The sequence below is a fragment of the Dromiciops gliroides genome, chromosome 4 (genome assembly GCF_019393635.1).
Source record: "Dromiciops gliroides isolate mDroGli1 chromosome 4, mDroGli1.pri, whole genome shotgun sequence".
Classification (NCBI taxonomy): Eukaryota; Metazoa; Chordata; class Mammalia; order Microbiotheria; family Microbiotheriidae; genus Dromiciops; species Dromiciops gliroides.
The window spans coordinates 72153939-72173874 of NC_057864.1; the positions used below are offsets into that span (position 1 = coordinate 72153939).

Here is a 19936-nt window from a genome sequence, read left to right on the forward strand (position 1 = left end):
CTGGGGCTCAGGAGAGAGAAAAAGGCTGGATATGTCATGTGAGAAATAATGAATAATAATGGATATCTTGGGGGACCCAACGCTCTCCCCTTCTTTCTTAGTTCTTCCCCTCTCCCCTCCCCCAACTCCCCCTGCCCCCGCACTCTTCCACCACTCTAAGGTACAGTTCTCCTTTTAAGAATCTCATCATCCAAGTCCAAGCCCAGCCCAAGCTTATAAAGAATCCTAGGTGGAGACAGATCTGTTTATCTAGATAACAGAGAGACTTTATTGATGGGATTTAGCCTGCACAAAACCACATCCAGGTGGAAATGATTGTGCTCTGATCAGCGTGGGTTGGAGAGTCTACATTCTTTGATTTTTTTTTTTAACAAGATTTGAATGACCTAAATCACAATATCCCCAGACTTCATTTTAATATAACACACCCCCAGTCATGTCAACCAATTAGATTTGATTTCTGTGTGACGGACGTCCTACAGTTAGAAGGGTATGTAAACTGTGACCCCACTGCCATTAGGGGGTCTTTGGTCTGAGAGATATTGCTATAGATCATCCTTTTATTAATGACCTATTGGCCTAGGAATAGAAATATTAAATTAGCCGGTAAACTATGGCTCTCACAGCAGATATATCTGAGTTATTTGCATCTGTGTTGTTGAACCTTGGGAACTAATGAGGTTATCATGAGAGAGAGAAGGGGCTCTAGGGTACCCTTCATGCATCCGGGGTCATGGATGAAGAACCTTCAAAGGACACTGAAGAGGAGTCAGACAAGGAGGAGATCTGGGAGAGAACGTTATCAGAAGGAAGGGATAGTCATTAGCGTGAGATTCTTCTGAGAGGTCAAAGGGGGGTAAGCACTGAGAACATTCTATTGGCTATAGCAGCAAAGAGATTGCTGGTGATTTTGTAAAAGGCAACACTTTTAGTTGAGTGCTGAAGCTAGAAGCCAGACTGCAGAGATCTGAGGAGTGGGAGATGAGAGAGCGGAGGCAACCAGTGTACCATGTTCTTCTGGGAGTTTGACTGTGAAAGGAGGGTTATTGTTCAGTCATTTGTCCAACTCTTTGTGATGCCATATGGGATTTTCTTGGCAAAGAGGCTATTTTTTTTCTCCACCTCATTTTTTTTTTTTTTTTTTTGCGGGGCAATGGGGGTTAAGTGACTTGCCCAGGGTCACACAGCTAGTAAGTGTCAAGTGTCTGAGGCCGGATTTGAACTCAGGTACTCCTGAATCCAGGGCGGGTGCTTTACCACTGCACCACCTAGCCGCCCCCTCTCTACCTCATTTTACAGTTGAGGAAACTGAGGAAAATAGGGTTAAGTGACTTGCCCAGGGTCACACAGCTAGTGTCTGAGGCCAAATTTGAACTCAGGAAGATGAGTCTCTCTGGCTCTAGGCCCAGCACTCTATCCACTGTGCCACCCAGCTGCTCCTGTGGAAGGGGGGGGGGGGAAGGAGAAATAGAATGATAAATTTCACTAATTTTATCAGTGATTTTATACAATGGCTAATATTAGCTGACCAGTAAGAAAATTGAAATCATCACTTCATTTACCACACTTAAAGAAACCCAGCAATAAGTGATAATTTTCCATTCATAATGTCTGCCTTTAACTGGATTTAAACCACTTAAAATGGTATGGTATTCTATTTTTAAAAAAAATTTTAATTAATTAATTAATTGATTTTTATGGCATTCTATTTTTTAACCATTTTGTTGGGCTACAGTTTATCTTATTTCCTTGTCTTAGGACTGAAAAACTGATATGATCTGCTTGTCTCAGATATAGGAGAAATAGCCAGAAACTATTGGAGATGTTTATTACTGTTGAACAAAATCAGTGTTCCTGATGCATTCATTCAGTTTTCATAACAATTTATCATACTATATTTTGAATTTTAAATGGGCGCTATACTATAATTAATTAGATTAGATTGTAAGCTCCTTGAGAGCAGTGACTGTCTTTTGCCTCTTTTTGTATCCCCAGTACTTAGCACAGGGCCTGGCACATATCAAATGCTTAATAAATGTTTATTGATTGATTGAATAAATAATAATAGTAGCTGCTAGCATTTACATAATGCTTTAAAGTTTGCAAAGCACTTTATATATGCAGTTGTGGCTGGAATATCAAGTTGTATAAATTACAATAAATGAAAGAAGAAAAATAACATGAAAGCTATCTAGAGAAAAAGAAAAAAATATCTTGGACTTTAGGTTTTCATTAACTGCCTTTCCCTGAGATATTTAGAAGAACATTTATCTCTTTTATTTTATTCGATGTGAGATGTACCTATTACCTATATCTTCAGAGACTGTGTCACAATTATGTAAAGATCAGTGTAAGGTGAATTTCTTATTTTAAGAAGAAATTAATGATTTCAGAGCACAACTGAAACAGTGTTTCCTTTGTCTTTAAATTTAGAATTGTGGAGCAATATCACGACTTATATACATCACAAAGAGCAAGGATGGAAGCTGACATTAAGCAGTTAACTTCAGAAAGAGACATCTGGAGCTCAGCCACCTATGACTTGGCCCTGAAGGTAGAGAGAGTTAGACATAGCTCTGAGCCCCACCTCCCTTCTTTTTTCCCTCCAGATAAATTTTTTTTTTTTTAGTGAGGCAATTGGGGTTAAGTGACTTGCCCAGGGTCACACAGCTAGTAAGTGTTAAGTCTCTGAGACCGGATTTGAACTCTGGTACTCCTGACTCCAGGTCCAGTGCTCTATCCGCTGCGCCACCTAGCTGCCCCCGGATACATTTTATAATTGTAAATAACACTAATACAAAAACTCAAAGCTAGAGAAATGTATTTTAGCCTTTTGTGATCCTCTTAACTGCTAGTGCCCTCCTTCTGAAGCTGTTTTGCATTTAACGACTTTGTAATTATTCTATGTTTATTAGATATATACTTATATATGCATTTGTTGGTTTCCTTATTAGAATGTAAAATCTTTGTGAGTAGGAATTGGTTCATTCATTGTATTTGTATCCAGGGCACCTATCACAGTGCTTGGCACATAGTAGGTACTTAATACATAATTGTTGATTGATTAATCATTAATCAATAAAGCTATACACTGTGAAAATTGAAGACATTTATTCATTTACTCTTCTGGATGGAGGATAGAGACTTACAGTCAGGAAGATGCCACATCTAAATTTACTATGTAGGGCAGCTAGGTGGCACAGTGGATAAAGCACTGGCCCTGGATTCAGGAGAACCTGAGTTCAAATCCAGCCTCAGACACTTGATTTACAAGCTGTGTGATCCTGGGCAAGTCATTAACCCTCATTGCCCCACAAAAACAAAAACAAACCAATTTACTATGTGACTATCACCAGGTCACAACCTCTGTAGGACTGTTTCCTCACCAGGAAAATTGGGATAATAACATCTCTAAAGTCTACCTCAGAGGGCTATCGTGAGGTTCAAATAATACAATGCAAATGTTAAAGCATTATAGGAATGCCAGTTATGATTGTTGTCTTTGTTACTTAAGCATAACAGCACAACATATAGTTACGAATCCTTTTCTTCTTACATCCACCAGAATTTACTGGAGTATGACTAAGAATATGTTTTCTGTTGTCCATCAGTAAATAGAATTGGGAGTTGGTAAGAGTTCCAAACTGCCAATTTAGTGTTTGGGGGCAGGGGTGGGGGGTGGGTGGGAAAGGGCTCTTATCTCTTCAAGGAATTGACCCTGATAACTCAGATCGTGTAGCTGCCTTCTTGGGCTCTCTTATCCTTTTCCTTTGATGCTCCTTGGTGTCTGTTCTAACTTAATGGCTGTTTCATAGTCAGATTGACAATTTCATTAGGAAAGTTCCATGATTTCCCATTTTCCAAAACTGTTTAACTGTTTCTTTATTCCTACCTGTGGAAAATGAACAGTATCTGTGAATGTCTGGGAGTCTTAACAATAGACCATCATCCCCAATGTTATCACTCTAGACTCAAACATTGAAACATGGATTCAAATTCAGAGACAGTTCTCACGTCTCTGGTGGCATGTTTCCAGGTCTTGTTACCTACTCGGAATCTTTTTAAAAATCATTTATGGGGCAGCTAGGCGACGCATTGGATAAAGCACTGGCCCTAGATTCAGGAGGACCTGAGTTCAAATCCAGCCTCAGACACTTGACACTTACTAGCTGTGTGACCCTGGGCAAGTCACTTAACCCTCATTGCCCTGCAAAAAACAAAAAGAAAAAAAATCATTTATGGGGGGGGGTAGCTAGGTGGCACAGTGGATAGAGCACCGGCCTTGGAGTCAGGAGGACCTGAGTTCAAATCCGGTTTCATATAATTGACACTGACTAGCTGTGTGACCCTGAGCAAGTCACTTAACCCCAATTGCCTCACAAAAAACCAAACCAAAACAAAAAATCATTTATGGGGCAAGTGGGGGTATGATAGATGGAAAAATGGGTATGGAGTCAGGAAGTCCTGAATTCAGATGTAGCCTCCCTCACACACTTATTAGCTGGGCAGCAAGAGAGAAGGTATCAAGGCACAGCTGAAGCAGAGACTTGGGTTGTGGGTAAGAGTGGTCAGAGACGCAATGATGATGCTAGTGGCAGATTTATTTTTCTTTTTTTTTGTTTTGTTTTTTGGTTGGGCAATGAGGGTTAAGTAACTTGCCCAAGGTCACACAGCCAGTAAGTGTCAAGTGTCTGAGGCCAGACTGAACTGTCTGAACTCAGGTCCTCCTGACTCCAGGGCCAGTGCTCTATCCACTGTGCCACTTAGCTGCCCCCTAGTGGCAGATTTCTTGCCACAGCTAACCACCATGCCTATTCACTCTGCTCCAGACTGGGTTAGCTATGCCAGATAAGGTCAGAGGTTCTTGATAGGTCAATATATCCCGCACACTAAGACACTGATCTCCTGGGTTCCAGTCTAGAGAAGAGCTCTGTCTGGGGTTCCTCCTGACTTGGTTCTTCTGCTTCTAATGGCTGTCCTACTGGAAGATGGAGTCGAGCATCTTTTGGGAACTATATTGTTCCACACTTTTTCCTTCTTATACAGTGCACAGCTGTGGAGAACAAAATACCCTCTGAATGTGCATGTTCTACAATGCCCCAGTCCAGCTTTGTTTAGGGAAAGCATCCAAGGTTTAAGAGAGTAGGGAGCAGCTGCTTGGTACATGTTTTATTGTTTTTTTAAGCATCGTACGCTTGGTACAAAGTTATTATTTAGTTGTTTTTCAGTTTTATGCTAAAAGCAATAACGTCCGTTAGGCAGTATGCAAACATACAACTACTTCTCGGGGATCTAACGCCAACCTGATAGGGTCGTTGTGACCAGTGCTTACTGAAATAAAAGAAGTTCCAAAAAAAGGAGGCTGGGCTTCATCAATGGATGAGAACTCAGAGTTCACTTCTAATTAGCTAGATCCTGAAATCCACATTACTCTTGGCATTGAGTTGGTCCTGTTCAACCTCCTGTTGATTTCCTCTGTCGATTATCTCCAATTTATCTTGTCTATGGCTTGTCTCTATATACTTGTCTTCATGTTGCCTCCCTAATTAGACAGGGGCTGCCTTTTTTCTATATCCCCAGCACTTAGCACAGTGCCTTGTCAGTCAGGTAGTCAGTTTATATTTATTAAGCAAGGACCTCAAAGGAGGAGAGGCTACTGAGTGAGGGAAATTGAGGGAACCTGAAGTGGTCATGAGGAGCAAAGAGTATTCTAATTCCCCCAACTCACCTAGTGAGCTGAGGGGAATAAGTGAAATTTTAGCCAGTGTTGGGGTTTTTTTTTTGTTTTTTTGTTTTTTTTTGTAGGGCAATGAGGGTCAAGTGACTTGCCCAGGGTCACACAGCTAGCAAGTGTCAAGTGTCTGAGGCTGGATTTGAACTCAGGTCCTCCTGAATCCAAGGCCAGTGCTTTATCCACTGCGCCACCTAGCTGCCCCCTTTAGCCAGTGTTGGAAAGAGTGGCCAGGGAAGATTTGTCATCAGGGGAAATCATGTGTCAGTGATTTCTAGAAGATGGAAGGAGTGGGAGAAATTTAGGATGAAGGGAAGTTTGTCTATGGAGCAGGGATTCCAGAGAGCACAGTGGAAGGGGCGAGTGGCATTTGGTTGAGACTTTGGGGTGAGATCATTGAGAGAAAAGGGAATAAGGAACTGGGACATGGGGATGGGGAATGAGATCTGGGTGATGACCTTACAGGGATTCAAAATCAGGAATATAGAGTATGTTCATCATTGAGGGGAAGACACCACTCCTCTTCACAGAGAGGGCTAGAGATCAGTCAGGAGACAAACACAGGACGAGATGGAAGGCACACAGTCAGATGGGAGGCCCCGTTGCACTACTCCTCTCCCCTCCCAAAGCTTCAAATTAGGCGAGTGACACTGCAGCAGGAGATGGAAGTCCTGCTCTCCACCAACTATCCTCTTCCTTTTCCCTCAAGGAGCAGACACAGAAGGAGGTGCAAGGCCTGAAGTCAAAGGGAAGGTTGCTCCTCTTTGCACTGGAGGCTTTCCACAGGCAGTTTGGGAGGAGGGGGAGGCAGACATTGCCTCGTGCTGGCACAGATAGAAGTCACCCAACTGGCCTCTATCAGCCTTCCTGCAGGGGACAGGCACAGCAGGGGCTGGAAGCCCGAGGGTCAAGGTCTGGATCCGCCTTCACCTGAGACTGGAGATCAGGTGCTCTGGTGAAGGTGGGAGTAGAAAGCTCCAAAGCAGAAGGAAGTTCAGTTGAATCAGATGGAACATAGTAGATGCTTAATAAATTTTTACTGACTGACTGCTCAGTAGAGAGAGGAACTGGGGGAATGGAAGGTTTCTGACTCTCTGGTAACCAATAACACTGCCCTGATGGCCCAACCACCCTTTTACAGCATATGGAAATGACCACGATGAGCAGAGGACTCCCTAGTGAATGACCGACAATGCTATCTAGTGGTTAAATATACATGACACAAAGTTGGTGAGGATAATTAATGTGCTAGATAGCAGAAATAAAGCTGAAAACTACCTTCCTAAATGGCTAAAGCTAAATGGCCCCAAACTCCTTAAATACTTTATACACTCCTTGTGGGCACTCTATCTCCCAATCCAGAATTCAATTCCTTTATACTTTAGCAGGTGGCAACAACAACAGCAACAATAGCTAACATATTATGCTTTAACATTTGCAAAACACGTTAGGTACCTTATTTATTAGATCTTCCAAATAACCCTGCGAGGTAGGCACTAGTCATACTGTTCTTCCCATTTTATAGATGAGGAATCTGAGGCTAGATAACTGAATTAAATGGACCATCATCATCCAGCTACTGTGTTGGGGATCGGGAGATATTTTTGTCTCTTCTTACTCCAGGACCAGCACTTTCTCCTCTAAAGATAGTTACATGAATTATTCTGGCAAAAGACAAAAAACCCCAAACAAAACAAAACAAAATCACTCCAAGCAGCTCTGCTTGTTATGATCTGGATGGAACAAGATAACTCCTGGTGGCCTCTCTCCTCTTTGCTCTTCCCCAGGTTGCCTCTCCCTTTTGTGTGCTGTCTTTCTCCATTAGACTGTAAGCTCCTTGAAGTCATAGGCCTTCTTTCTTTTTCTTATTTGTAACCCCAGTGCTTAGCATAGTATTTGGCACATAGTAGGTGCTTACTCATTGTTTATTACACTGAATTGAACCTAGTGGTTAGCCCTCTAGAGATGAGCCTATACAAACACAGGCTGGTTCTTGAGCAACGGATATAAAATATATCACTGGGAATAGACTCAAGGTCTTTCCAGTTTGGTGACCTTATCAGACCTTGCATTCTAATGGAATAGCCTCAGAGAACCCAGGCTCACAACTGCTTGCCATGATGAGGCATTAGAGAACTCTAGTGGGGGTGGGGATAGGGGTTAGGGGAGGAGGGTGGAGTGAAATTAACAAGATGAGATTTCACTTGCGCTTATGTAGAATCTTACATTTGGGTTCAAAAATAAATTCCCCATAACTGGAATCAAGGAGATTGCTTAATCGAAATTTGTTGAATACAATCTAGGGTGCTAGCTAACTATAAACTTAAAAAGCTAATGTGGCTGTAGGCTGCATTAATAGAAGTGTAGCGATCAGAACAGGTGAGAAAGTATTCCTGCTGATGTCTTTATTAGTCAGAGCACATCTTGTAATACTGTGCTTAGTTTCACCTTTTAATGGAGACATTGAAAAGGTGAGGAGAATCCAGAAGAAGATGATCAGGGTGGTGAAGGGGCTAGAAACCATGTTATATAAAGAATAATTGAATGAACTGGGAAGCTTAGTTGGAGAAGAGATATTTTATGGATCTATTTACCATCTTTAATTTAAATTTTTTTAGTGAGGCAATTGGGTTTGTGACTTGCCCAGGGTCACACAGCTAGTAAGTGTTAAGTGTCTGAGGCTGGATTTGAACTCAGGTACTCCTGACTCCAGGGCTGGTGCTCTATCCACTGCTGCCCCACCATCTTTACATTTTTGATAGACTTATGGGGCAGGGCTGGGCAAATGAGGAGAATCTGGGCCAGTGGTAGAGATTTTAGGAAGGCATCAATTCATACATTGGCTCAGTCAATATAAGGGGAAAAAACTAGATCATTAGAACTATCCCCACATGGAATAGGTTTCCTTGTGAGAGAATGACTGGACCTTTTTTCTATCACTGGACCTTTTCATGTAGTATATATATATATATTTTTTTTGGGGGGTGGTGAGGCAATGAGGGTTAAGTGACTTGTCCAGGGTCACACAGCTAGTAAGTGTCAAGTGTCTGAGCCTCCTGTATCCAGGGCTGGTGCTTTATCCACTGTGCCACCTAGCTGCCCCTTTCTTGTAGAATCTTGATGAACATCTGTCAGGGATGACAGGATTCCTGTATTAGGCAGGAAGTTAGATTTCTCAGGTTCTCTCTAGTTCCAATATTCTATGATTCCATTTTCCTTATTTGTTCTAATTCAGTGGTTTTAGAAAAAAATGCAAGTTTGGTTCTTCAAACTGATTAACTAAATGAGTGATTTAAAAAACCCACATCTTCAGTTTATTTCATGGGTCATTAAAGATCAATATTTGCATTTAGTTTGGTGCAGTTTGTCTCTATTCAGTCCAAATCCTGATATTCATATAACTTTCTTATAGGTCATTAGCAGAAACAACCTCACAATGACCAGAAGGCTTTATCTTAATGAAAAGGCTTGGAATAAATATGTCACACATTTCATTTTAATGTTGGCAACCCAGGTAAACTTCAATTTAAGAGGCTTATTGGAGCTGAGAGTTTGTGTGGTAGGGCAGGGGGAGTAGCAGCAGAGTGAATGTATATGAAATTATAAGACCTGCTCCTAACAAGATTTTGGTAAACTTAGAGATAAAACCTATTTTTAACTTTTCCTTCACTGATCTGTTCCTATTCGGTTTGACTTTGTAAACATTTATTAAATACCTTCTCTGTTGAAGACATTGATCTAGGCTCTGGGAATACAAAGTTTTAAGAAATGACACAGTCAGAGTGCATGAGATACATATACAAATAACTGTGATATAAAGTGGAGAAAGAGAGAGGTCAAACAATGACATAAAATATTTGAGGGCAGGGTACTATCTCTCTGGGGGAATCAGAAGGCTTCGTGGAGGAGGTATCACTCAGGTTTTAAGGTCTCAAAAGAAGAGAAGAGTTTCCATGGGGAGAGATGCTGGACAAACATTTACTGTGCATGGAGAACAGGGGGCAGGATGAGACTTGGCAACTACAAGGATCCACTCTGATTGGAATGGAGAGTGTGTGAAAAGAAATGCTATGAAATGGGCCTGGAAAGCTGTTTGGAACCAGTTTAAAGATGTCCTTTAAATGCCAAGATAAATTTATGGTAGTAAATCAGAGACCACTAAAGGTTTTTGTATAAGGAAGCAATGTGAATAGACTTGTGCATTAGGAAGGTTACATTGTTTTGCACTGCGAAGGATGTACTGGAGAGGGGAGAATACAGGGAGACCACTTAGGCAGTTATTACAATAATCTAGGAAAGATGAAATTGAACTAGAATGGTAGCAGTGGAAGTAGAAAGGGGAAGATAGATTCCAGGGCCATTATTGAGGTAAAATCTAAATTTAACAAGCATATTTTGTTAAAGATATATAGTGCCTACCATATTCCATGTGGGGCAGTGGATAGAGTGCCCAGCCTGGAGTCAGGAGGACCTGAGTTCAAATCTGACCTCAGACAGTTAGTACCTATGTGACCCTGGGCAAGTCATTTAACTCTGCCTCAGATCATCATCTATAATATGAGCTGGAGAAGGAAACCGAAAACCACTCCAATATGTATGCCAAGAAAATGCCAAACAGGGTCATGAAGAGTTAGATATGACTGAGCAACAACATATTCCAGGCACAGTGTTAAGTGCTGGGGATGTGAGGACAAAAACAAGGTAGTCTTTTGATAATTGTTTGCACGTAGGTAATGAAGAAGAAGGAAGTGGCAAAAACATAAGGAATTTGAGCCTGGGAAATTAGAAGATGGTTGTATTCATTAACAGATGTTGGGAACATAGGGAAAAGTTTGGGAGGAGAAATGATGAGTTTAGTTTTTTATGTGTTGTATCTGAGGTTAATGGGACATCCAGGTGTCAAGTGTCTGAGCCTGGATTTGAACTTAGGTCCTCCTGTATCCAGGGCTGGTGCTTTATCCACTGCGCCACCTAGCTGCCAAAACCAGGGCTATAAGAAAAGATGTGTGTGTTGTGAGATTAAAATTGGATATTAGATCATAAATCTTCCCTACTTAACCTTTCCCTTAATTTATCTCCCAGACTAGTAAATGGAAGAAGCTTCTGGTTTTCTAGATAGAGCCTTTATTGTATGGTAGTCACAAGGTGATGTTGATTAGAAGGATAGGAAAGTAGAAATACAATACAAATCGTCTTAAGTCTAGGCTTAGTCTATATTCTGTATAAAACTCACCAAAACCAAAGGCCACTTTTGGGGAGAGAGACTGAGTCAAGCGCGTGCTGTTAACCGAGAGCCGGGCCAAGTCAAACTCCAGTCCGTGTCTGTTTGTGCAGCGCAGCCAGGAGACCAGCGGAGCAGAAAAAAAGCTCCATTTCCGTTCTCTCCTTGCCTTTTCAGCTCGCACCCCAGAAGTCGAGTGCATAGCAGGCAGTCTGACATGCGCAGCAGGTGCACTGGCGTGCGTAGCTCATGCCATTGGTCTCCTCCCTGAAAGGGTGGTCCTTAAAGAAAAACTGGCATCTTTCAGTTATCCTAACCGACTGTTAAAAAACTTTCATATTTTTTTTACCACAGTGTGTATGTATGTATGTATATCTACTCACACATCTATCTATACCTCACACATATACATACATATGTATATATATATCACCTTATGCAAGATAACACATATGAGTGAATATATGCACACAAATGCAAACACACACATATACTGTACTTCATACACACATACATGCATGTATACAGAAACAGGTGTGTATCTATATAAGGAATATTTATGCATCCTTATATATGTATATGTGTATGTATATATGTATAAGAATACATAGATATTTCACATTAAATAATATACAATGCACAGTATATATCTATATACAGATATACCCACATGTGTGCATGTATCCACATGTATGTGCACACACATTTGTACACAGTGTACATGCATATGTGTATATGTATAATCATATATATATATATATGTCATCTTGCCTGGAGGTGAATTAAAGTTATGGGAGTATATGAGATCACTAAGGGACAGAATATAGAGAATGGGGGAAGGTGAGGAAAGATGCTGGGAAACGTACTTTCTCTAAACAAAACTCGTTAGGCACTCGCTATATGTAGAACCCGTGCTAGATATTAGTCAAAAAGGATCCATCATCCCCATTCTCCTAGTTAGAAAGAAGAAGAACAAGAAGCAATAAGTGTCTATTTTATTTTTATCTCTACCCACAATAAAGAGATGGTTTTAGTTTTAGGTAATTTTAAGTTTATTCACTCTTTGAACTTTATAGAATCTTCCTTCTTGTGAGTGCTGGATAAACTTCAAAGTGAAATATGAAGTACTTTGGTCCTGGGCAAAGTCTTAGGTCCAGGATGTAGTCAGCATAAAATTCTGAGAGAATTCAATAGAAGTCTAATGGAAATATCTCTCAAGTTGCAGAAGAATAAACCTGATCCCTAATGTTGCAGATCAGGAACCTGTACTTCATCAGTCCATTCCCAATCTGCTCCCATACGAATACATATGCACACACTGTACAAAGCATGGTCTGTGAACTCCTGGGCATTTGCAAGACCCTTTCAGAGTGTCTGTAAAGTAAAATCTATTTTCGTAATAACACTAAGATGTTTTAATTTCTAATATGGTAAATATCCATCATCTCATAAGCATAAATTCATGGAAACAAAAACTCTTGGGGCTGGGGGGTGTTACCTAGAATTGAGTGTAAACCAGTTCTGAGACTGAAAAATTCAAGAACCACTATTTTACATGTTTTTTGAAAAGTAGGATCATAACTTTCTTAAGTTTAGAAATTAGATGTTGGTGAGAAACATAATGGTGCTTCTGAAAGTACACTCTTTATTTTGATCTATCGTGGCCCTAACAAGACATCACTTATACAAATTTTTTATCATATTGTTGCCTTATGGTTTTTACCTTACTTATTTACCCTTAGCCCACCCCACTGAATTCTTCTTTTGGTAACAAAAACATTTAAGCAAAAATGACTAATACAGACATCATGTCTGACGGTGACTAGGCCGTTCCCTACCTCTCTTCTGAGAAAAAGAACTTGCGTTTCCTTAACAGTTCTCCAGGTCAGAGATTATTCATGACATTTTATCAGAGTTCAGCTGCTTTTAAAATGATGCTATTATTTACATTATTCTATGATGATATCTCAATAGCTGGTTTCCATGTATTTTATCTAGGATGCAACGGATCTTTCCCAACTGCAGAAGGCTACACAGCAATGGAGAAGTCTTTTTAGACATTTCAAATATGATTTGGAGATAAGTGAAGAAAACATCAAAGAGAGGGTGAATTTTATGAAGAACACTCTCATGAAATTGCAGAGGTTCTTCGAGAAAAATACGTGTGTCCAATAAGTACTTATTTTTTGTTTTATTGTGTTGATTACCTGATAATCAGCTTAGCTCCTTTTATGTTCAAACTCTACACACATCACTGACAATTTGTTGTGTGTGGTTTAGTCATTTTTCAGAGTCTGACTCTTCATGACCTCCATTTGGGGTTTTCTTGGCAAAAATACTGGAATGGTTTGCCATTTCCTTCTCCAGATCATTTTACAGACTGACAATGGCAGACTTGAATTTCGGACTCCACCTATAAAGTCAGTAGCTTAGTGAGAAGTGAGGGGTGTGTGTGTGTGTGTATGTGTGTGTGTTTGTAAGGGAGTAGAGGCTTGGGGGGAAATTGAGATGGGTTGATAGTATATAGAGGAGTGTTTGTGTGTGTGTGTGTGTGTGCACATGTGTATGTCTGTTTATAAGGGAGTAGACACTAGGGAAAATTAAGATGCATTGATACAGTAGTGTGTGTGTTTGTTCATACGGGAGCAGATTGGGATGGACTGATAAAGTACAGAGGAGTGTGTGTGTCTGTGTAAGGGAGTAGAGGCTAGAGGGAGAATGGCATGGATTGATGGGGTATAGAATCTTACAGTCAGACTTGGGAGGAACCTTAGGGGTCAAACTAGTTCAACTGGTGCCAGAGGGGGAGTCTTCTAAAATGGCCACAGCATAAAGTTGCCCAGGTTCCAAAGGGAAGATCTCCATTGATAAGGACTTTACCACCTTCAGAAGAGGTTGATTCTACTTTGGGACAGCTCTAATTGTTGTTATGTCTTCGTTTATCTATCAATTTATTTATTTATTTATCTATCTATCTATCTATTTATTTATTTATCTATCTACCTATCTATTTATTTATCTATCTATCTATTTATCTATTTATTTATTTATTCATTTATTTATTCATTCATTCATTCATTCATTCATTTATTTATTTATTTATTGGCAAGGCAATGGGGGTTAAGTGACTTGCCCAAGGTCACACAGCTAGTAAGTGTCAAGTGTCTGAGGTCGGATTTGAACTCAGGTACTCCTGAATCCAGGGCCAGTGCTTTATCCACTGCCCCACCTAGCTGCCCCCTGTTTATTTATTTTTTTGCGGGGCAATGAGGGTTAAGTGACTTGCCCAGGGTCACACAGCTAGTAAGTGTCAAGTGTCTGAGGCTAGATTTGAACTCAAGTCCTCCTGAATCCAAGGCCAGTGCTTTATTCACTGTGCCACGTAGCTGCCCCTAAATATAGCTTTTTTTTTTTTTGGTGAGGCAATTGGGGTTAAGTGACTTGCCCAGGGACATACAGCTAGTAAGTGTCAAGTGTTTGAGGCCTGATTTGAACTTAGGTCCTCCTGCCTCCAGAGCCAGTGCTCTCTCTATCCACTGTGCTACCTAGCTGCCCCTTGTTTTTGTTTTTTTTGCGGGGCAATGAGGGTTAAGTGATTTGCCCAAGGTCACACAGCTACTTAAGTGTCAAGTGTCTGAGGCTGAATTTGAACTCAGGTCCTCCTGAATCCAGGGCCAGTTCTTTATCCACTGTGCCACCTAGCTGCCCCTGCTATTTCTTATTTTGAACTACAATCTTCCTTCCTCTAATTCCTCTACATTGTTTCTAGTTCTAGCCTTTGGGGTCTAAGCCTTCTACAAGAAGACCTTCAAATACTTGAAGGTATTTGTTAAGCTCTCCTAGCCTTCAATTTTTCATGTTATGTATTCCCAGTTCTAACAGATTCTCATTCTCCTTCACCACTGTGGTTACCCTCCTCTAGACATGGTGGTAATTTGTCAATGTCCTTCTTAAAATGCAATTCCCAGAACTGAAATTAGCCCTCTGTACTCTGAGCTGGGCAGACTACACCTACCTCTAACCTTGATCTGGACACTATGTTTCTCCTATTACAACTAAAATAACATTAGGGTTTTTTGGTTTTGGTTTTGTTTTGTTTTTGCTTGCTCACGTGGAGCCAAGATCATAGGACCATAGATTTAGATTTGAAAGAAATTTAGAGGTCATTCAATCCAGCTCTATTTTAGGATAAGAAACAGACATAGGATAAGTGCTTTGCTCAAGGTCAAAAAGATGGTAAGTGTCTGGATTTCCAGTGCAAGTCCTCTGATCCCAAATCTGGTGGTTCTTTTTGATATAACATGCCACTTCTCTAGCGATACATTGATCACTCACCCCCCCTACTCCCATCCATCCCAAGGTCTTTTTCATATGTTGTCCAACAACATCTTTATCTTAAACCATTTGTGCAGCTGACTTTTTCCACCCAATTTGGCACATTATTCTAACCTGTCAACATCTCTTTGGATCCCGATTCTGTCATATAAGGTATTATTTATCCCTTGTAGAATTATGTCATCCCAAAAATCTAGTAAGCATGCCATGATCTGAGTTATTGATACAAGAGTGTGATAGAAGAAGGCCAAGGATGGAGTCCTACAGCCCTCCATTAGACTATGACCTTCCAATAGAAGCATCCCTTCGGGCTGGCACATAATACAATTTAATCACTCAACCAGTTCTTTGTAGTACCAATATCAGTAGCAGCAACAATAATAGTTGAAGAAGGAAGGAAACAAGCATTTATTAAGCTCCCACTATGGGTTGACACGGGCAGTTAGTGGTGCAGTAGATAGAATGCCAAGGCCAGAGTCAGGAAGAGCCCTTTTCCTGAGTTCAAATCTGACCTCAGATATATACCAGCTGTGTGACCCTAGGCAAATCACTTAACCTTGTTTGCCTCAGTTTCCTCATCTGTGAAATGAGCTGGAGAAGGAGATGGCAAACCACTCCAGAAATGTTGCCCAGAAAACCCCAGATGGGGTCACGAAGTGTTGGACATGACTGAACTGACTAAACAACAACAACAACAACGTGTTGATAACAGACACCCTTTCCTCATCCTGATCTTATTGGAAAGGCTTCTAGTTTATCTCCATTACAGACACTGCTGGCTCTTAGTTTTAGATACTGTGATGCTGCTTGTCATTTTAAAGAAAGGTCTATTTATTCCTGTAGTTTCTAGTGATTTTTTTTTAAACAGGAAGGGATATTGTATTTTGTCAAAACCTTTTCCTGCATCTAGACCATTGGGCCCTTTTCCATTTGTCTCACAGATAAAACCTCACTCAAGTGTGGTTTCCTCTTAATAGAATGTGAGCTTCTTGAGAGTAAGGACTGATTTTTTATTTTTATTTGTATTCTCAATACTTAGCATAGTACCTGGCACGTAATAAGTGCTTCATAAATGTCTTCTCATTCATTTATCAGTTTGGCACAGACTGAAACCACAATAGCCCATGGAGACCACGTATGAAACTGTAAAAGAATTGAAATTTGTGTGGCAGAGGGATTACCTACACCAGTATAACCATAACTCCATGATGAATTAACAAATTAGGGAGTCTACTGGGGAATGACCAAGGATGTCAAGGGGTCTGAAACTATGACATATAAACAGTGGACTGAAGGGTCTGGGAGCCTTAGCTTGGAAAAAAAAAAGACTATGGGAAAAAAACCATGATAGTTGCTTCTATATACCTGAAGATCTAGAAGACGTTGAATGATGGTGTTTCTCTATTGGACAAATTAGTACCAGTGGGTGGAAATTGCATTTTGGCTCAATATAAGAATGAACTTCCTAATAACTCCACTTGTTTAATAGTGGAAGAGCCTGCCTTCTGTCAGGGATATTGTAGTTGGGATTTCTACATTGAATTGCCTAATAACCTTCAGGGTTCCTTTCAATTACAAGATACTATGTGTGTTCGGCTGCCTACTTTGTGCAACTCTGCTTCACCTAAGTCCAATTCATGTGCAAATCAAGACATTACTTGTGATGTCATTGGTCTTCAAAAATGAAGGATGAATAATAACTCTATGTGTTCCTCAGAGGCAGCTAGACATATCACTCAATTTGTTTTTCAGTTGAAAAAAACTTATATTTGGGGCAGCTAGGTGGCGCAGTGGATAAAGCACCAGCCCTAGATTCGGGAGGACCTGAGTTCAAATCCAGCCTCAGACACTTGACACTTACTAGCTGTGTGACCCTGGGCAAGTCACTTAACCTGCATTGCCCCCACCCCCCCAAAAAAAAAATGAAAAAAAAAACATATTTAAATCAATTTGGCAAACATTTGTTGAGCCCTTAGAAGATAAAGATAAATAAGATACCAACTTTGAGCCCAAGTCATTTGTAGTCTATAAGGGAGGTAAAATATGTATTTGAGTAACTATAATACAAGGTAGAATGCTTTATGATAAGTACATAAGAGAAGTTTGAAAAAGAGTGCTCAGAGATTTCAAAGGATGGGAAATCACTCTTAACTGTGAAGATCAGTGAAGGCTTCACAGAGCAGAGTATTTGCTATTTTAAAAATATATGTGTTTTTACTGATATATTTTTATAACACTTTAATTTCTTCCTGCATCCTTTACTCCTTCCCAGAAAGCCACCTAACAATTTTTTAAAGAAAAAAATCTTGAAGGAATTCAAGAGTTCCCTCAAGAAATAAAGAAAAATCAGCAAATGTTATCAATTCATTGAAAAAAAATGAGACTATATGTAATGTTCCACACCCCTGGACACCCCCTCCCCCAAACACACACCTCTGCAAAGGAGTGGTGGGGCAGATCGCTCTTCTTTGGGGCTGTGCTTGTAGCAGATAGCATTTGAGTGGTTTTTGGCAAGTAGTACTTAAGCAGGCAAAGGTTGATGGAAGAAGGGAGGATTCCCCATCCAGTAAGAGTTTCATGAGTAGAGACTGAAATATTGTTTAACTGTATTTCTAATAGGGCAGTTTCATGTTGGAGCAATACAGGTAATGACAAACCTTTCCCTGCTTCACTAAGTTGGTTTATCACTAGCACCACTCCCACTCAGGGGCTTTGCTGTCAATAGTACCTATACCTCACTATGACATTTCCATAAAGTATAATCACCAGGGTTTCTGAGAGAAATTAAAAGCAGCTTCTCCAGCAGAAAAAGAAGTTGGAGATTCTTGCCCTGGCCTTGTTATCCAGTAGATTTCCAGAGAGGAAATTCAAAAACAGTCCTCTTTTTGTTCACTACTTTTACAGCTTTGGTCAACAAAAATTATTCTAATGTCATTCTATATTTGAAGGTCAGGGACATGAATGACATCTGTTCAGTACATTATCTCTCATGGCTTTGTGTCTTGAATTCCTAATGGCTTGGTGTTCTCCCCCTTCGTGAGAGCTAAGATAGTTTAAATCGTTTTGGCTTCAGAGATATAAGAGTTTGAGTTTATAAATATCTAGACCCTGTGTCAAGATAATGGAATGTGAAAGATGAGATTTAGCAGATACTCAGGAGCCCACCTGGAGATTAATTTAAACTGATTGAATTGGGTAAGGTGGACTGACTGCTGACTGGATTACTGGCTGACTTCTGGTTAACTGGATTCTAAGCACATCTGGCTGGTACTTAAGAGTACTTAAGAAAGCATGGTTCTCAGAAGCTAACAATTTTGAACTTTGACCACCTTCCTGCCTAGTCAACCAATCAGCTTGAAGAACCTCCCATTTCTGGGAGGGGACAGGAAGGAGGGAGCAGAGACTGCGCAGGAAGCTCGTTCTCTTGGGACTGTGAGACATCGAGACATCGTGTGGTGGCAGAGGACTTCACAGGGGAGTTAGGAAAGCTAGGATTGCCAGATTATAGGAATTCTGTTCTCAATCTTTCTTTCTTTTACTATCTTTCAATTAACCCTTAAAAACCTAAACTTGTTTATCAGTGATTTTAGTCAGTTTTCCCCCCAAAACTGGGGGGGGGACAGATTAGAACCTACATTTAGAAATTTAAATTATACAACCCCCAAGTAAAGTTGAAGGATTTAGGAAGAAGTATTTGAAAACTATTAAGCAGAAATCATGTATGTTTATCATGACATCTATTATAGATATGATATAGTTTCTTTTCTACTTTGCTGTTTCTAACCCCCTTTTTCCCCCTCCTTCCATTCTTCCAGTGTGAATGGTGTCCTAGGTCCCATCAAGGAATCTACCATGAAGTCAATATGTGAGGACTTCAAGAAATGTAACAAAGTAAGGCTTTGTAGAAGGTGACTAGAATTATATGCTGTTGGGGCAGCTAGGTGGCGCAGTGGATAGAGCACTGGCCCTGGATTCAGAAGGACCTGAGTTCAAATCTGACCTCAGACACTAGCTGTGAGACCCTGGGCAAGTCACTTAACCCTAATTGCCTCACCAAAAAAAAAAAAAAGGAAAAAAAATAATTATATGCTGTCTATACATCTCTCTCTCTCTCTCTTTTTTCTTTTTTTCTTTTTTTTTAGTGAGGCAATTAGGATTAAGTGACTTGCCCAGGGTCACACAGCTAGTAAATATTAAGTGTCTGAGGCCCGATTTGAACTCAGGTACTCCTGACTCCAGGGCCAGTGCTCTATCCACTGTGCCACCTAGCTGCCCCCCATAGATCTCTTCTAAGGGATAGGGAGAAACACTGATCTGTTAGTCACAGTCAGTGAATGAGCATTTATTAAGCACTTACTGTATGCCAGACATAATGCTAAACCCTGGAGATACAAAGAGGGGCAAAAGACCATCCTGACCCTTGAGGAGCTCACACTTTAAGAGAAAGACAACATGCAAACAAATATATTTTCAGGTGCTGAAAGCTACTCACATTTGCAAAGACTCCTTACACTTCCCTCTGTCAAGTTGGTTTAATTTAATGTGTCTGAAGCCTTTCCCTTGTGGTAAGCCTTGGACAATTTTATATAAAGACTCATTAGTTATATTTTGAAAGTTATATTTCCCAGGTCAGTTGGGAAAAATTTTTT

The 19936-nt window shown here is 40.4% G+C and overlaps 1 protein-coding gene across 1 annotated transcript in view; it reads left to right on the plus strand.

Annotated features, from left to right (window-relative positions):
* The window catches only part of AXDND1 (axonemal dynein light chain domain containing 1), a 117938-nt gene that overhangs the window by 35085 nt on the left and 62917 nt on the right, over positions 1–19936 (plus strand). Inside the window, exons 11-14 of the mRNA XM_044003127.1 lie at positions 2434–2554; positions 9144–9245; positions 12951–13114; positions 19103–19178. Coding sequence (XP_043859062.1) covers positions 2434–2554; positions 9144–9245; positions 12951–13114; positions 19103–19178 — 463 coding nt within the window. The remainder of the gene's footprint in view (positions 1–2433; positions 2555–9143; positions 9246–12950; positions 13115–19102; positions 19179–19936) is intronic.